This window comes from Colossoma macropomum, unplaced genomic scaffold, assembly GCF_904425465.1.
Source record: "Colossoma macropomum unplaced genomic scaffold, Colossoma_macropomum, whole genome shotgun sequence".
NCBI lineage: Eukaryota > Metazoa > Chordata > Actinopteri > Characiformes > Serrasalmidae > Colossoma > Colossoma macropomum.
Window position 1 is genome coordinate 19,998,180 of NW_023494790.1, and position 20,159 is coordinate 20,018,338.

Consider the following 20,159-nt stretch of genomic DNA (forward strand, 5'->3'; position numbering starts at 1 on the left):
GAGCTCTCTGATACTCTACTCAGAATGTGTCAAAGAAGCAGTGGGGGGGGGGTGTGGCTGTGTGCACTGGGATGTCAGCATGGAGTTTACGAAGAGAGATATTTCAGACCTCAAAGTGATGAAAACTTGTGGGGGAAACTGAGAAACCGTGTGTATAAAGGTGTGTTAGTGCATGCTTGCATATGACAGTAAAGATGCAATCACACATTTAGCTCACACATTTGCTCTACCAAGAGACTAAATCAGTATTTAAAGGAATATTTGCCAGGAAATTAAATATACACAATCCTCCACTTACCACACTGGGTGGAGGTGATCAGCCAACCCTTCTAGAAAAACCAGGATAGACCAGCATGGCTAGCCACCAACAAAACCAGCACACATTTGGTTTTGGATGCTGATGTGCTGGTCAGCATATACAAGCTACACCAGCACCAGACTAGCACCAGATCAGCATAAACCAGTTTAGTTCAGCATGGAATCCATACTGGTCATTCCTGTTTTTTTTTGTTTTTTTTGTTTTTTTTTAGCAAGAAAAATGGTTGTCCAAAATGGCTGCTTGCTGTGCTTAGCTAGACTGTTTTGTTCATTGTTATAGTCCACAATAAGTCATACTGTGTCCTAAACTACACTGCAACCTCAAAAAAGACCTAGATGTGGCTTGAGTGAGCTGAGAGAACTTTGGGGATGTATTCATGGAAACCATTTCAGCATCTATTGGCTTCTAGAATATGTTAGCCTCAGAACACCAGTGCTGAACCCAAGAAGCAAAATATGGACACTACACACGAAAATTCTACCCATTTTATGTATGCTAATGTTGGGTAAAGGTTCTGTAAGCTTTACCGAGCAAAAGCTAACTGAGCTATCAAGCTAGCTCCTCTGTCTGTCTGCCTGTTGATTGTTCGTACATTCATCCGTCTGTCTGGCTAGGCCAGCATTCACTGACGCACATCCAGCAGTAAAGTGAATAAGAGCCTCTTCTTCTTTAAGACATTATTACATAAAAGCTGGATAATGTTTTAGTGAGTCAGGGACACAGCGGGGTCTACAACACCACCTGCATATGTACAGCCTGTTCCACTTAGCTCTCCCTGCTTGTGCTGTTGTGTTTAGTTCTGCTTATTATCTAAGTATAATAGTAAATTTGTCTGTGCTTGATTAAACTCGTCCTTCAATAAAATTGGAGAGGTGTGAAATTCTGAATCAAAATACAAAATAATGTTAAATTTGCCTCATAACATGGCTTTAATGCCATATCAAAACAAAAGCAGCAGCAAATGCATTTTTAATTTGAAACATTCAAGGAATATTTTTGTGATGTGGTTAATGAGAAGAAAAAAAAAATTAAATCTTAAGGCTATTCAATAAAATAAAAGCTTATTTGGATAGTTTCACTCCTATAAAGGTAGCAGCACTACACACTTCACAGCATCAGATAACCTGACCACAGCATAAATTACCCCCATATTATCCTCAGTCTGTCCACAGAGAGAAAAGTCGACTGCATGCTCTACTGATCTAGGATTTGAGACTCTCTCTACCTTTGTGAACTCTACTGTGCACACCATTGCTTCTCAATGCAACTCAGCACAGCTCAGTTATGCTTAAGCAAGCCTGCGGAGCAGCACAGCAGTGTCAAACTAAAGAAAGCCAGTTAAGGTTGAACGTTTTTTTATTTGATTTAATTTGGCCCTATTTTTCTACCTACTTAGTCATAGCCAGTTCCAATAGACTGCATAGTATGGATGCAATGTTCTTATATGATCCAATTCTTGTTATTTACCAATTCAATGCAGGCAATGACAACCCAGCACAAGCAGTGCATATGAGTATAGTTAATGGTACACAACAATCCTGTGACTGGTTTCTTTGAAAAAGTTAAAGTTTCTGAGTTCCTTTTTCTGTAAGTTCCTGACAGAGTTTCTGGGAGAATGTCGGGCACCTCAGTCAACTTTATTGCGAATGCACTTCTGTGCACTGATTTTTATCAGTCCAACAGGAAACAAACTTTTCCTTATCAAGTTATATTCTAGAAAGCAGTTGCCTGCCCTGCACACCATGGCAACAAAAGCCTCTTGGAACAAGATGCAGGACTGGATTGGAGAGAAAAAAACAAGTTTTTAGTGTGTTAAAAAGTTATTCAAGAGATTTATTTGAATCAGTAGGAAGTATATATTATGTATTTGCTGGTAGATGTACCACTTTGTTTCACAAGGTCTGGGACTGGTCAGCTTGCGTGTCAGTCAAAAGGCACTTTCCTGTCATGGGGTTCTTCGGCATGTTCAGTGATGAAACCCACTTGATTATTGATACATAGTATCTCCTACCTGCAAACAGCCCCACTAATCTAAGAGATCAAAAGCAAGTGATGATGGGTAGAGGAATCCAATCTGAAAATTTGGTATCCAAGCCACTCAAGACAGATCTGTTATCACTTACATATCTATTTAAATTCAGATTTTTTGGTGAAGCTATTTTACCTCAATTATGCTACTATTAAATTGCTAATATAGGCAGATATTATCCAAACCATGCAGCAGTGAGCCATGTTTTCTGAGGTTAATCCGTAGGGCCCCAAGCCATTCCTGGGCATAATTTACTACCTTCTTATTTAAGTTCACAATAGACCCATTTCCAACTGCAGTATGTAAGACCCTGTTTACACTTGGCCCTTTATGTGACTAGTATCTGGATTGTATTAGTAGAATAATAATTTTGTATGTAGTTTGACCAGAGGAGGATGGGTCCCCCCATGTGAGCCTTGGTTCCTCCCAAGGTTTCTTCCTCAGCTCTGAGGGAGTTTTTCCTTGCCACTGTCGCCCCTGGCTTGCTCACCTGGAGGATTTACATTTCATGTTGAAACTTTGTTCTAAACGGATTTCTGTGAAGCTGCTTTGTGACAACATCAGTTGTAAAAAGCGCTATACAAATAAATTTGATTTGATTTGATTTGATTGTATCCTGACACGATTTTAGCCACATGCATTTACACTTGGTAGTCAAATGTGCTCTGGTTAGTCGGACTGAAATCCGACTCCTGTGTGGGAAGGAGTAGGCAAATTTGCTTGTTTCACGGCAAACAATTACTAACTGTTTAGTCAGCTGCAATTTGTTTTGCACAACAGTGTGAGTCCATATTCTATATTGGTATTAAGTATTTAACTTCGCCCGGTCTCCAACAACGTGCGTCCTTCATGGTTAGCTTCCTTGTCGACAAGAATCACATGACCAGTGATGTACTGCGTGGGGAGGAGTTGGTTGTACCGGGAGGGGTTTTGGTTGTCGAATGTGTCTTGGAGAGACAGATGCATTTACACTGCTATAACATGTGGTTCAAATACATCTCAGTCCACCTCCAGATGTGATTTGAGTAATTTAATTTGTATCTCTTTTGAATGCATTTTGGACGTGTTTACACTTGCATTTTTACGTAGCTTGGCCTTATCCAGAAATAATCCTGATGTTCAAGATGCATGAAGAGACCAGGTGTATATGGGGTCTAAGTGTTGCTTGTCTTTGAAATCTGCAGACTCTAAACTAAACATTGAGTAGATCTACCAGGCGGCAAAGGGTGGCAGTTGCCACCCCCTCTGTACTGCTAGCCAGCCCACTGTCCACCCCAAATCTGAAGCCCAAAAATATGATGCAAAATTGTATTAATCACAATGTATCTATACTCCAAAGAACATTGTGAACAAAAAAGCTAAATCTATCAACTGAGCATTGTGCTATTTCTTCACATGGCCCATCAGACGCAAGAAATCGAGACATGCCTCTGAGTGTGCATGATCCACTTTCTAGCTCAGAACATTTCAGTCGTAAATAACAGCTCTCTGCAGAGCAGTCATTTGAAGAGAGTAAGTACAGAGGGAAACAGTAGCTTTCTGTGTAAAGTTTACCTGAAAAAAGTGAGTAATTCAGGTATACTGGATTAAATTCCACATCAGTATCACAAGACTTAGTGTCTTAGCTGTTCAAACACTGTTTAGCATCCATTACTATTAAGCCTTTAGTTCTTTATCAGTTCCCAATGTGCCATGTATTTTGAAATGAATGCCCCTGCTGTGGTCTAAAAGATGTGTCTAGGAGACGTTTAAAAATGAGGGACACCTTGTGCTAAAAACGTTGCTGCATCTTTGGGCTGCGAATTTGGTACTCCGCAATGTCTTTTAATACAAAAGCAAAAATGGCTGTAAAAATATCAAAGCAAATGCCTGCTTCCATGCATAGCATCATCTCAAGTAAAACATAAACAGTCCATAAACATGCCTGCAGCTTTAGCCTAGGATGCTTGATGGCTTAGGTTTTAAGTTTGCTGTTTTTCCTTGTCTTTGTGCATCTCAGCTGTATACTTTTAACTCAGTTATGTTGTCTTCTCTGGACAAAAGTTGTGCCTGTGGCAAGTGGATGCATGATTTTAGTGAAGGGTGTTGTAGAGTTGTTTGGGTTTATTTTATGTAAATCTATCATTCTTGTTGACAGGAATAATCTGGCTACTGTTGACAGAAGCGGAACACTGTGAGACATAATGTCATATGAATTTATTTTGATTCTGATCAGTTTATCAGATATGTAAAATGTACTATAACAAATGTAATGTAGACTATTATTTAGACTTATTAGAACAGGATTTAGTGATAAAATTGGTGCAGTAAAAAGTACAAAGCTGTTATTTTCCAAAACAATTGTTCAGAAAAACTATTCATGTTGGTTGCTTTCATTTTGTATTTGTATGGGTTGTATGGATAGTTTACTATATAAATCTGTAAACAGATCCGAATGCCACATGAACGTGCCACCTTACCAAACTAACAATGGCAATGCCAAACCAGAAAAATGATAACAGGTCATATGAAGGTTTGAAAAAAATGAAGCCTGCACAAATTTTTTTTTTCAGCCAACAAACTATATGTATTAGCATAGTCCACATGGGCGCTTTTTAGAGGAGGGCCTGTAAAGGGCACTAGAAACTTTGTTCTTCCCATGCTGTAGAACATTCTCCAGGATTAGGCAGTTTGAAAAAGAGGATATACTGCTATGTCATTCCCATTGGCCATTGCATCTAAAGCGATTACATCGATGAAGTGAAATGTACGATTTCATTAGTTCATCTAAATGATGAACAAACCAAAAGTCAAAGAAAATACATGATTGTAATGAGCCAATTTAGGCTAGTTTCGCTTTGAGCTTTGAAAGTTCGCCATGAGTTGAAGGGAAACCATTCAGTACCCATCTTTTAGGCTAATATCTCAAGAATCTCACATATTTTGCCAAATCCCTATATGATGAATGATCGATTTTTGATGATCATTTAAATAAAACCTGTTGGTGTCCTCACAGGGCTTTAAGGTTTAAAAAGTGGTCTACATTTCTGCAATGTAGAAGTATTTTAAAGTGGACAATCAAAACAGCCCGATGGTTTTTAACAATGCGCGTTAAGCCTGCCACATTTCGTTACAACATGCTTTAACTAGCTGCATGATAACAGCGTGTAACTGCATGTAACAGTGCTAACAGTAGTACCAGCATGTTTGAAGCCAAGAAAAGAGCACTTTGCTCATGTTAAAGCAACTTGAAATACAAAAGCAGCTTATTAAATACACCATAAAAATGTCATCTCTTCTTTTTTTTAGGGCTCACTATCTTTATTGTACTTGAAATGTGAACTGTGTGGCTGTTACCATCTATACAAATACAAATATGCTATTGTACTCTATCTGGTAGGTACTAAATATCAAATGACTTGAATCAGGATTGGGTCAAAACAACACAACTGGGACACCAGCGTCTTCTGGCATGGATTGTTGGAATCATGTTAAGTAACCATGCCAACTTTCAAATGCCTGAAATGCTATAAACACATCACTTTACACAACTGCTGCATGGGTTATATGAGTCCACTCTGGACAGGATAGGGTGAAATAAAGCCTTGTAGAAGTTTATTTAGCACTGTGTTTCACTGTGGGCATCCCACCGCAACACTTACCCCCTGTAAGAACAAACCATATCCCCCGGGAACCACGGCCACACACAAGAACATGTGTATCTCTAAACTGCTAAGAGCTGCAGCCTCAGGCAGTGTGTGCTAGACTGACATTTCCATACTCTATTTTAGCATTTGTTCATTTGCAATTCTATTACATTTTGGCATCATGACTTCTTGTTTACTGTCATGCATTGTTTTGATGTGTTCACTGAGGAGGAATAGCTCAAGGGATACTTAGCGTAGCACAGCGTTAAATTTTGGTAAGTGACACTTAACAATCCCAACACTAAAGAGGCCACATAAGACTTCTGCCTCAGACTGTAATGAAACATTCAGCATGGCTGTTCAGATGGCATGACTTTAATCTTTGCAGCAGTTGTTTCAGATTATACCTCAGTTTGGTGTGATACATAAGCGAGCGCCAGTGCTGCCAACAAGCCGTTCTTCCACTTAATGCATCCTCATCCTTGTTTTTAATCCCTTTTTTTCCATTCTTTTTTATCAGGGGAAAAGGGGAAAGATGGAGAGAAAAGAGGATAGCTGAAGTGCAGCCGAGTTATTGTAATAGCACGCTCAACACAAACAAATCCAGAGGTTATTAAAAATGCATCATCCTGTTTCAGCTTCCAAAAGAGGAAAGCACCAGGGAGCAGCAGACGGGTCACCACAGTGTGAACAGTCTTCTTAAGAAAACAGCCAAATGCAGCAGGGAAACACCTAATAGGCATGCTTCAGCAATTAGATAACAAAAGCAGTGGTTCACAGAGTTCAGATATACATAACAATACAAACACATGCAACAACCCTGTTAGACATGCTAGACTGCAGGGTTAGATGGATACATGCTGAATGCCAATAGACAAACTTCTGCCCTGATGCATGAATTCTCCTTTAAAGACCAAAAATATTGGATTCATAAGATATGTAAAGCCATGTGCTCTGTGAACACCTGCTGTCTCCCTCGTGGTACTGCTAATCGTGGCATCAGAACCAGCAATGCTACTCAGCCTGAATAAAGATGTGAAGGTGGCTCTACACATCAGTCACCATCAATCCATTGAATAACAACTATCCAAATAAATAACATGGTCCAGAAACTGAGAAATTTTCTTACCAAATAACACTGGTAAATCCTGGAAAGTTTTTGGAAATAGTTACTATGATCAGTGAATATGGGTGCAGCATGTCAACATTCTTTTTGTGTGTTTCTGTATCTATTTAGTGCTCGAAATATCATATTATATATATATATATATATATATATATATATATATATATATATATATGTATATATATATATATGTATATATATATATATTCTAGGATTTTTGTGCTAGCAGTTCTTCAGTTCTTGTTCAGGGGCCAAATAAATGGCTCGAAATTCAAAGAGCTCAGAAATGACCTCATAGCATCTCTAAATTTATTTGTTATTCTAAGAACATTTATAAAACATCAACCACACTACTTATATTATTCAGTTTTTTAAATTCAGTTGCAGACATTCTAAAATATCTATTTACAAGGCTAATAGTTTCATCTAAACTCATGCACAGTGAAAAAGCTGACAAGTTCAGAAAACCAGCCCCCTGTAGAGGGTCCGGAGGCTTGGTCCCTCAGGACACAATGATAATTTTATTGAACATGACCATGAAGCATTCTGGTACACTAAATGAAATAAAATACAGGGAGAAGGAATACGTTCTGTGGAATGATGCCATTCAACAACTATGCAAACAGAATTTATGTTAAATATTGCACTGCTTTCCAGGTATTTTGACCTACTGCTTGCCATACCAACATCAAAAGTTCAGTGTGCATAAAATGCAGTCATCTTCATTGGAGACCCCTCCACAACAATTATTACAAACAAAGATCATTTTAAAAACTCACATAAGCTCCATAAGGTGCATGGTGCTTGGACCCCGATGACTGCTGCTTAGCACAAATGGCTTAGCTCTTATAGTGGTTACAATAGTCCATAGAAATGAACAAGCTCTAAATCAAATTTATGTTGACTGATTGTTTCTTTTTCCTTCTTTTTCAAGGTTAATGTTATCCAACCCAACAGTTGCAACAGTTTTGAAATCTTTCAACTACGTGTTAAAAAATAAATAAATATATAAACACATAAATGCCTATGATCTGCTGCTGGGAAATGAAGAAGGGATCAAAATAAGCAGGGATTAAAATAAACTCTTTAAAAAAATCTTTATTAACGTTTGTAATCAAAATTAATTTCAATGAATTTCAATGAAAGCTGACACGTTTGTATATAAATCAATAACATGCTTGTAAGTGGTTGAGTTACTGGAGACTGAAGGGACCAATCAGATTTTTACTGGGGCCAGTACTCCCTGTGACCTCACCCCTGGATCCACCCCTGGCTGTTCTCTATTAAACCAACTTTATGAGTAGCATGCATGCAAGTTTGGTTCAGAACTATGGGATTATTTTGGAGATTACGGCTATTTACAGCTATGTTTAGGACTGGTTAGCAGGACAGAGATCAGGCATATAGAAAAGAGTCTGCTATGTATCTTGTGTTATCTTCTGTGTTTTACCGTGGGTCTAAAAAGAAAAGTTAGAGGTTGTTTTCTACTGATAAATCTTTCAGACGGACCTGAACACACAAAAAATATCCAAAAAAATAGTATGCCACCTGTTCATATCCGTGACTATCTGTTTGGAGCTCACTCTGTTCATTCTGAATAAGGTATTCGTATTTGGTTATATCGCTATCAGAGAAAAAGTTCAGCAGTCACCCAATTCAATTGACACGTTTCTTTATCCCAATAAAATTCATAATATGATGCTTGTGTGGGGACAGCACAGCAACCGCTAAACAAATCACCACAGAACGCGCCATCTAATCACACATACTGGATTGCTGGAGAACCACACGTACACACTGAATATAAAAGACATCTGTACCTATGCAAGGACAGTTTCTTGATTCAGGCCTTAGATGCCCAATTCCCCCAGTTGCTGTTGACGGGCTGGGTTGAGATCTTGCGAGTTTCTTTGTTGGCACCCACACCAGTGCAAGGAGGGAGCACATTATCATATCAAAGAGGTTGCTGGTGTGAAGTCCTGAATTTAAAGTGTGTCGCTTCGGTGACGTTTAAGGTCTCATGTACCTACACACACACACACACACAGGCATTTCTCTCTTTCACTTTCAGAGACACACACCTGAACTACTGACACCATTCTTGAGGTCTTTGATGTCCATTGTGCAGAATAATTCAAATATACTGTATGTGTAGTTCAAAGGAAGTCCTAGGTAATGTAACACATTTGGTTGGGCATCCATTTTGTTAAAGGTCTACATGGATGAACAAAAACAAGGTTCAGTTGTGTGAAAGAGCATAAAGTAAAAACATTAAAAAAGCAAGTGATGTGCAATATGTTGAGATTTGATAGGAAGTTATGCAACACAATATTCAGCATTCAGGTACACTTCAAACTACTATTTCCACCTTGGTGGTTGTATATACACTCTTGAAAATAATTTTGCAAAAATACGTTCCTTCCATGATCAACTCTGATTCCATCCAATTGATGGTTCTTTAGAAATCTGTTTTTGTAAATGTGTGAGTGGCATGTAGAACCTTTTTAAAAGTTTATAAAACCTCCACATAAGAGACACTGTTGGTCCCCTAAAGAACCTTATCTAAAACATTTAAACATTTAAAGGTTTTAAGAACCTACAGATAATGTAAATATTCTAGAAAGACCCCATAAATTGGACCTTTATAGAACCTTAACATTATGTCTTAAAATCTTGTTTCTTCAACTCACAAATATTGTTTTCCAAAATAAAGGTGCCAGAAGGGTGCACAATGCCACAGAAGAACCACTTCCCTAAAGAACCTTTAAGTAGATGATTCTTTGGAGAAACATTTTTGTAAATGAGATATGCAAGGTGTGCAAGAACCTTTTCAAAGTTAAAGAACCTCCACATAATGTAAAGATTCTAGTAAAAGTCAGTATATTTGTAAAGAACCTTCAGATTTTGTGACAGTCCTTTAAATCTTTTAAAGGTGGTTCTCTAGGGAACCAAAAGTGATTCTTCAATGGCTTTGCTCAGAGAATCTTTGGTTGCACCTATTTTAAGCATGTAGATTAATAGGAGCACCACAAAGACTCACAAGTAATTCTCTCCAGCTGTCGGAGACACTGCAAGCGTAGGAACTTAAAGGTTTATGATAAACAAATTACAGAAAGTACTACTTTTATAAATTTGATTAATGAGGCTTTAGTTTATATAATTACTTTCATTGACAACAACACATGGTAGCAGTGAAGAATGCTATACATAACTCACCACACTGTTCTTTAGAATAACTATGTCCATGTACATTGGAAGCTAAACTTTTACTGTCTAAATGTGTGAATGGGCCTCCCCTCATTAGTTTGAAAGTCACTTTCATCACCCCAATATCATCCCATCCCTCTCTTTCTCTCTGTCCATCTCTCTCCCCCTCTGTCTCTCTCTCTCTCTGCAAAGTAATTAACTGAGGATATTGCTGTGATGTGGGCAGTAGCACATGCTAAAAGGGCAATGATGCTCTTGACATTCTTCCTTGGCTAACCCTCACAACCCTCAATAATCCAACAGATTTCTCTGACATTTAATCACCATTCATGTCTGCTGGGGATAGTTGACAGAAGCAAAATGGAGGACCCCTAACCACAACCATCACACGTCTGTTTCTCAATTTTAGCTTTTAACCCCCAAACAACCCCTCCCCCTCACACCTACACACGCACACATCACCTGTCCTGAAAACATCTGTAAGCTTATTGGAATCGAATACATCTGATGAGCAAATCTTCATTGTTGTTTGTGTTGCAAGTTGCAGTATCTAAATATGATATGCAATAAATGACACTACCACAGATGATAAACATCTTAAATGAAAAGGAATTTGAATTTAATAAGCCGAATAAGCACGCTACACATCTCCCCATTAAGGGGCACTATCATATCGGCAAACTGTCTCTGTTATAATGGAAATCATTTCTGTTTTGCTTCTCTGCTGGTTCCAATAAACTATAATTGCTTTTGCTTGGATTTAAGGAAATGATCTGTGTGTGAGCAGTGTGCTATACTGTGGGGTCCAAAAGTCTGAGACCACTAGGGCTTCTATTGGGCATTCTTTTCTAATTTAAAACAAACTTCTATCAGAAATGATATTATCAGCATAACAACTGGAGTGAAAAGTAGAATCTTACCAAATTTAAACATGAATATCAGATTTGTAGTATTATTGTATCGCCTATGCTTTAATAACAGAGTGCATTTGAGCTGGAAGTGGACACCACACGTTTGTGCAAAAGCCTCTGATGAGACGTTCAAATCCATCTGAGAGTTGTCTGAACACGAGCTTCAGTAATGATAGGACTAAAACACTGACCTTTTTGTATGAAGGCCTTAATATGGTCAGTGTCACAAATTTGCTTATGTTTAATAGTGACCTAGGAATGCAGAATCTGGAATTTCTGCATTTTACTTGTTGTAACTTCTTTTTTATTCTAAAACATTCAGTTGTTTATTTCTATGCTTTTCATTTAAATATCCATTTTTCAATGTGGTCTCAGACTTTTGGACCCCTATGTTTGTGGAGGAGAGAAGGTACAGCGCTAATTCAAGCATGTGGACAAATTTACGGCCCACTTTAGCATGGAGGAGGGTGGAGCTGCACCTCTCTAAGGTCTGCAGCTGTGCCTTTAGGATGAGATCTCCAAGAGCACCCCGGCACGCTGCTCATCTGAGTGATAATAACTATTTTCACACATTCCACAATGAAATCATTGCACCCAGAGATTAGAAAAGATTCACTGGGTGAAAATGAACACCCAAAATACATAGAGTGTGTTTTCCAAATGAACAAAAACAGGAAAATGAGGGGAAAAGAAAAAGAAAATCACTTGCAATTATTACTAAATGGAGCATTCATTTACAAAGCAGTTAAATTTTTTAAAGACGAGAAAAATATGGTATTGATGAGATCAATACAGTAATCCACATTACAGAGATCCATTTTTAACAGCTGTAGCTGCCATCATTTGCAACATACATATGCCTATTTTTATCCTCAAGAACAATTCTCTAGGGTCTTCAGTTACACTGCCTGCACAATTACAATGCTGGAAATGTTTCTCTGATAAGTGTTTTTCTGTAAGTGTGTGAATAACAACACACTTAAAAAAGGCTATGTGGAAAAATAACAGTAAAACCTCACACTTTTTCCACTACTGTAGTACTACTTTGTTGTAAGTGTTATGAGGGAAAAGACCTAGCCCACATAAATAACAGAATGATGATTTCTCCTGTAGAGACCCCAGAAAGATAGACAAACAGATAGATTGATCAACAGATTGATGAATAGACAGATAGATAGACAGACTGACTGATCAAGAGCAGGCCCAGATAATCTCAATTTTGAATCAAGATGCCAAGAGAAAAAGAGCTTCAGTCGTCACAAAGATCTTCAATTAAATCTACAGGAATCACATCATTAAATAGGACTGGAAATTGTAGTAAAAAAGGCACATTCACTGAATGTGATGGGGGTGTCTATGCAGGATGTGATTGGACAGTCCATCCACAACTACACAGAGAGGGATATTACAGTAGGATTGCAGGGCATAAACCCCTCAATACAAAGAAAAATGCACATTTGAGAGTTCAGTGGTGTAAAAACTATAGGCACTGGTCTGTAGAGATGTTAAAAAAGTGACTGTCAGATAAAGTCATCCTTCACCATATTTTCCATATGTGAGCAAGTCCTTGTGTGTCGTACACTGAGAGAACAGTACAGGCGTAAAAATGATGTAAATCATATCTGTGCACTCAAGAGATTTCAACCCAGTTGAACCCCTATAAGAGCTTTTAGACAGCACTCTCCAGCACCATCTTCAAAACATATCTTTTAGAAGAATGGTGTTACATCCCTCCATACTTGTAGAATTTATACGGAGGCACATAGCGTATGTTCTAGCAGCTTCTGGTAACCCAATAACTTCCTAAGACACTATGTTGGATTTTGCCTTAATTTTTTACCCATCTTTAGAAAGACAGACAGGTAGATGTGAACATGCATTGTTGCGATGAGAAATGATGGTAAAACACTATGCCTCACTATAGAACTACTAAGATAATAAAAGTACAGATGTAATTACTATTAACCAGTTAAGCGTCCATGTTACGTAGCTCAGAACCATTTAGTGTGAAGGTCAGTATCTCCCCAGTCATAGGTCAACTCATTATAGAGTCTAATGGCCTCTTTGACCCAGCTGTATCAGTTTGATGGTGCTGGAGATGCTTCTCTGTTTAGCCACATTTAAAAGCACAACATTTCTCCTTTACCTATACCTTTAGGTCAAGGTGGGCATTCACAAACAGCTGACATCATCAGTACAACCATTTCTTAGCGAGCTAGGTCCCTGTCTGCCAATAAATTGAATAGAAGCCTGCTTGGAGTAGGCAATAGACCTAAGTATTTTCTAATTCTATTTAAGATAATAAACTCAATGGTCAGAATTCCAAACACGTTTTCAATCTGCTGCATTATTACAAAGAAAAGCTTGCATTCAAGAATCGCTGATGCACTTTTGAAATGCAAAACTTACTGCAAGATCATTCACATTTCCTCTAACATGAAGAGTAAAGTAGCAATGCAGCAATCAGTCAACCTGGAGATTTATTTCTCTCATCATAAATAACAGGCCCATCTTTCTACCTCTACAGCTCAAACGCTGTCACCAGAAAATTTTGACAAATGGTCATGGAAGCTGCAAGTACTTTTAAAAGTTTTATTTTAATGGACAAAGCAGATGTGCACTTTTAAAATATTTAGAGCAAATTGATCGGCTGCAGGCCAAGCATTTCTGATCATACTGTAGCTGGTGAAACCAGGACATGTGAGATTGTTCTATTATAACCTAAAGCAGCCCTGCGCCCGACAGCTTAATGTGCTTTGGATGTAAATGGTTCTTTGCTAAGCACTCACATAAGAGAATTCGTAAATGGAAAATGCATGGAAATGTCACTTTGTTGTAAACATCATCATTTTCCAAAATTTTTTAACAACAATATTGCACAAGGAGTAGCTTTAGGGACTGGATTTACTAGAAAAGATGGACAGCTCAGTCTGTGTGTGTGTGTGTGTGTGTGTGTGTGTGTGTGTGTTGTGTGTGTGTGGTTTTGTCTGTGTGTCTCTATCTTTCTTCACACTGTGTGGGAGTTGATGGGGGATTTCCCAAAGAGACTGTTACAAGCCAAAGCAGGTTCAGAGAAATTGATGTCAAGAAAATCCATATTCTCTGAGTGACCTTGGACATCAAAAGTTCTCTTAGCTCCTCATGGTCAAAGAACTGACCCACTCAAGAGGATAGCCAAGGGTCAGGATCTTATTTGTGCGCAGAAAGATTTCTCATTCCAGCAACTGGGGACCTTTTTGGTTTGATTTTAGATAAAGCAGTTTAGAAGTTTCAGAACTAAAGCAAGACATCCTTTATTATGACACACTGGAAGATAATTGCAGGGTTTGGTAACAAAGACTAGCCTTCTTTTATAAAAACAAATTTGAGCTGCACTTGATTTTGGAACATTTAACTGAGAAATAATTAGCAATATTTGATTAAGGCCAGGGAGAAAGAACTGCAAAGAACATCTAACAAACTAAATCCTGTTTGATTTTATAAAACTGATTACAATACCCTTGTGACTTGAGTGGTTGAATTGTAAAAAAAAAAAAAACTTCCGGGTGGTTGGTGGGGGTTATAGCGGAGCTTGAGTGAGTGCAGGATGTCGCAAACCCATGACCAGGTATAAAGACAAGCCTCGAGAATATGTAAATATTATTTGTAATATTATCATTATTTGCTCTTCAAAAAAAGGGACAGCAGCAGCTAACATGGCTTATTCCTCATTCCACCAGTCCGTTTCCATGGAACCGGGCAGCATGGATTCAAGCGCCAAGCAAACCTAATCATTACTTGATAACGAGAAAGTTGTGCTCACATTTAAAATGTTACATGTTTGGATACTGTATATGCCTCATCCAATTTCCTTCTGGCTTGCTCTGAAGTACTGAAAAGGCAGTCTCCCAGAGGAAAGGTTTATTACTCAAATGTTGCTCTTCGATGACTCAGGACACTTTATGGTGATTCTCTTAAAATTCTCAGAAATCGCATTAGACAAAAAGGAAACGTGAGATATTTCTGGTTCTGATAAAAATAATAGTTACAGCATCAAATCTGAGCTTATAGTCTCAGATGACATATGGTTATGTTCATATTGAGATGAATAAACTAGCACAATGTGTGACTTTACTGAGATCTCTACTAAAACTCAAGAGGAGACATGAGATTACTGGGCTCTTTTGTTCAGGAGAAACATCTGGGCAGCAGGAGGCTTTCTATCTGATCCTATTGTTGTCGTGAAGAAACTACAGAGCTTTTAAGAAGATCTTATATATATATATATATATATATATATATATATATATATATATATTTATTTTTTTATTTTGTTATTTTTTTTTATTTATTTATTTTTTTTCTTTCTTTCTTAAGCGCTCCAGCCCTTGTGGTAGGGCTGCTTGGAATAACTTTTTTTTTTTTTTTTAACTCTTTGGGTAAAGCGAAAAAATAATAGAGTTGACAGTGAATTGATTTGATTCATGACTCACTGGTTTTCGATTAGATCTAAAACAATTTGTGTGAATTAACAATTCAATTTGATATACTAAGCAATTCAATTCAGCAATTCAAGCAACTTTAAAAATTATCATGATGAATGAAAAGTATTGGTATAATATAATAAACTAAAAGACCTTCCCCAGTATTTCTCAGGCAAAAACTGTATCAGTCAAATTATTTCAGTAATGTTTATTACAATAAAGATGATTCAAAAGGAACATGATCTAACTAGGCTAAATTACCTGAACAGACTGTACTTAGAATATAAACAAGATGTGTGACAAATGATGATGCACACAAGTCAGAGATGGCAATCCAATTTGCTTGGGTTGTGATGTGGTCATACAGAAAAAGGGGATTATGTATTACATAACATTTCTGAAAATAATTTTGTATAAAATCTTTCCAGCCTCTCAATGTAATGATATTGTGGCAGTGCCTCCTCTGCTGCTCTGCATATAAGGGATGAGGTTTAGGGTGTCATAGCACAAAGTTCAGTTGTTCTGGGAGTTCAAGTTCAGTAACATTGCAGCTGCACCCTGTGCACAGAGCATTTTTCCAAACGAAGGGCTTCATTTGGCTCCTTGCAGCATCTCTTGCTTTGTTTTTCACCGTCATCTTTATAAAATCATGTTATCTAAGCAAAAATAGAGACATGGTTGAACAGCAGCACTTTTATCTAACTTTGTTACCTTCTATGTGTGTCAGCAATACGTCATTATTAGCCAACTACACTACAGAGTATTCACATATAGAGCGTAGGCTTGTCTGATCAAATTAAATAAATAAACCAAAATAATTAAAATCAAACCAAAATAGAGAGCTGTTCTTTGGTTTATTTATAATCGGCAGTGCATCAGTGGTTTGTAAATCTCTTGGGCTACATTTCCCACTCCCGTGTACAGTTAGCTTGTGAACACTACCTGAGCCACTCACGCTGTGAGGCTGCAGTCTGATGACAGTCACTTGTATTTGTTTAAATATCACTCATGTTCGTTTAAACAAGTTTGTTTTGTTAATTAAATTGTGATTCATTTGATTCGCAGCTTTTAAAAATTTATTTTTGACCCATGCATACGACTCATTATTCAGTATGCCCTTTTAATGATTGTTTGGTTGCATCTGGGCGAATAATAACTCAACACTTGCTTTGCACTGAAAGTAACACACTGAATTGCATCAATTTGATAAACTGCATTAAACCCGATTCTTGAGAATTCATAAAATGCACCTGCTAATCTTTTGTTGCTATTCATTTGATGTCTATATTGACATATTTGTGTTTCATTGCAATGCTTTCTGATAGACAGCACACAGAGCTGTTATCTTTCTGTTCACTCACTCACTGTTTTCAGAGGCAGAGGAAGCTGGTAAAACAGCAATCAATGTTTGACATCTTCAGACAAGCTGCCTTGTGATGCTGGTGGAGCAAGACTAAAATCATCTACACTGCCACACACACATACACACACGGCCTCACAGCTGTAACAGTGAAGACAGACATGCTTTGTTTATAGCTGTGCTGCGAATGAGGGTGTAATTGACCAGCATGTAATTCTAGAATGTTATAAATGTCACTTGCAAGAACAAGAGAAAAAGAAGGTGAAAAGAAAGGGAAGAAATGCGGGAAGCAAACATTTGAGAGTGATGTTCGTATGATGACTGAAAGCATTTGTCAGAACCCCAAACAGGAAAACAAAGACACATGAGAAGCGTCTCGAGACGCCTCTGAGACAAGCCTCAGATTTCAGTGAGAGTCAAAGAGGCGCTTGTCAAATCAAGAAAGCTTTTAGAAAGTAGAACAGAACGTCCATTTGGGTCTCTGCAGTTGCAAGCATGAGTGCTTTGATCTAACATAAGAAACCGTGTGCACTTTGTGCTCACACTCATTTAGCAGTGCATTTCAAAATTGTCTAAAAATGTTCGTCTTTTACCTAATTTTTTTTTCTCTCACAGCCTCTGGATTACGAGACAAGGAAGGCCTACACGTTTAAAGTGGAAGCATCAAATGCACACTTAGACCCACGATTCCACAGTTTTGGTCCATACAAAGACACAGCAACGGTCAAGATTAACATTCTAGATGTGGATGAGCCTCCTGTGTTCAGTAAACCATCCTACACAATGGATATTCATGAGGACACACAGCTGGGCACCACTATTGGAGCAGTGACCGCCCAGGATCTGGATGCAGGAAGCAGCCCAGTCAGGTATGCATTCAGAAATGCACTTAGGAATGTATTTATATGAAGTGAGGGGTTCTTTAGTAAAGGCAATGGATCTACATAGAACATAAATAGTTCCTTGCTGTATATGGTTCTTTAAAGAGCCCTTTTAAAAATGTATCTATAGGACCCAAATGTGAAGGTTCTAGGACATTTTGTGAAGGTTCTATTTAAGCATTTTTTCTAGAAGCATTTCATTATGTGTAAACATTAAAAAGGCACTTTTATCTCAATTATGAAAAAATGTTTTTTTAAAGACCTATCCATTGAAAAGTGTTCATTTCAGTTTTAGTGTTTAGTATTGTGCTGAAAGTTGTGATCACAGACATTTGACAAAGGTAAACAGTTTAGAATGAATCAGTTCTATATAAATTACAAAATTATGCACTGTTAGTGAGATTTATTACAAGTACGAAACTAAATTCTTGTACACTGTATGTACTGATAACAACTTTCTGCATCAAAGTGACAGACTCACAGTCTTGTTGACATGCTCGTCTGAAACGCAGCACTAACTGTTGAGTCACTGAAAGCTCTGAGGCAGTTTGGGTTATACGTTTCTAATGATAAGCTGGTGTTTGTCAACCGCTTTTAATGTCTGGGTCATTGTGCTTGCCGGCTGGCCCTCCAATCCTGTAAACAGCCCACCTTAAATTAAACTCTGGCTATGTCACTGACCTAACATCAGCATTAAAAAAGGTTATCTCAGTTTTTTTTTCCGTGGATTTCTACAAAATCAGGACAAAATGTACGAAACACAAACACATGCATCTACTACAGTAAATGCAAATGAAGCCTGTGCACACTGTAGTGTCACATGCACTCAAGTATAAGAAGTATAAGAGGTGGGCTGTTACAAATGCATTTCTTTTCAAGTCACTACAATCTACTTCCACCTCTAAAGGCTAAACCCTAGTATGTGGTTTTTTATCCAATGATGACCAGAATGGAAGTCACTCAGTAATGACTACCATGGATAGACTACTCTGACATCCCAACACTGCCCAAAATCTTCATGAGTTGTTTTGTCTCAATATAAATTTTTCATTGAAAATAAGAGCACTAAATGGACACAGAGAGGATGTGCATGAAAATCCACTGTTGTTTTGTTTTATTTTATCCATGCTCTGTCCTGTTGAATTATTTAGAAATGCTACAGTTGGCATTTTTCTTGGGAGATGCGGTTACCCACCACAAGACAATGGTCCCAAATGAGCTCCCATGCGTAGAGAACAAAGCTTTTAAAGTAATGCTGGAGACCACTGGCCCACTACATGCCACAACAAAGAGACAAACAGCTAAAGTGCTTTTTGATAACTCTGCTCACAAGTTTCTCCAACTCTTTCAAAGCTTTTTTTCTCTCTCTGCTAAAAGGGTGAAGGGAGTGGGGGGGGTGCAAGAATGCTCTAGTGAAAACAGGTTTTGGTACAGTTTTGAGTTTAATACACATTACACTTCCTCACAGGCATCTAAAGCCATTGAATACTTTCACATGAGAACTGCTTCCAGAACAGATGTATATTTTCTCTCTCTCTCTCTCTGGGCAATAAAAAAGGTCTATAATCCCACAAATTGATTTTTACTTAAAAATTGTTAATGTCTTCAAAATAACAGTGCAAAAATATTCAACGAAGCTTCAGAACCAGTTTTGTTTACCTAAAGAACCTTTCCATTGATGGCCAATTTAGAACGCTACAACCAAGCCAAGAACCTTAAGTTGTAAGAACACATAAGCACTAGTTTCATGATGACAAACAACATTCCACAATACAGACATCGGCCATGCATGTGGGGATGAAACAGGATGCAACTAAAAGTAATAATATAATAATTGTGTACAAAAAAGTTTAATTACAAATTTTTTCTTTTAATATTATTTTTAACATGAGAATGATGCTACATAAACTATATGTGGGAAAGTGACTGTACACCACCATTAACTTGACATTGCAAATCTAATGCTATGCATGCTCATGAGCTTAGATGAATATCCCATGCTTTGTTTTTAAGTCGGTTCAAGTTGGGTTTGGTTGTGAGATGACTGCGGGCACAAAGCACCAGGAGTCCAGAGTAAAATGTTCACTGCAGACTTTTGTAGTGACCGTCAGTTACTCAGAAAGAAATCTGAGACAGTTGATTTCCCAGCTTCAGTATATAAAATACAGTTTATCAACATGCAATATAAGAAATACGCTATAGTCAGTTAGTCTATGTAGATAGTGCTATATTACATA

General features: G+C 37.8%; 1 protein-coding gene across 1 annotated transcript in view; it reads left to right on the plus strand.

Moving 5' to 3' along the window:
• Positions 1–20,159, plus strand: part of LOC118809306 (cadherin-12) — a 176,443-nt gene that overhangs the window by 130,871 nt on the left and 25,413 nt on the right. The window contains exon 7 of the mRNA XM_036572469.1: positions 17,657–17,910. Within this exon, the coding sequence (XP_036428362.1) occupies positions 17,657–17,910 (254 nt within the window). The remainder of the gene's footprint in view (positions 1–17,656; positions 17,911–20,159) is intronic.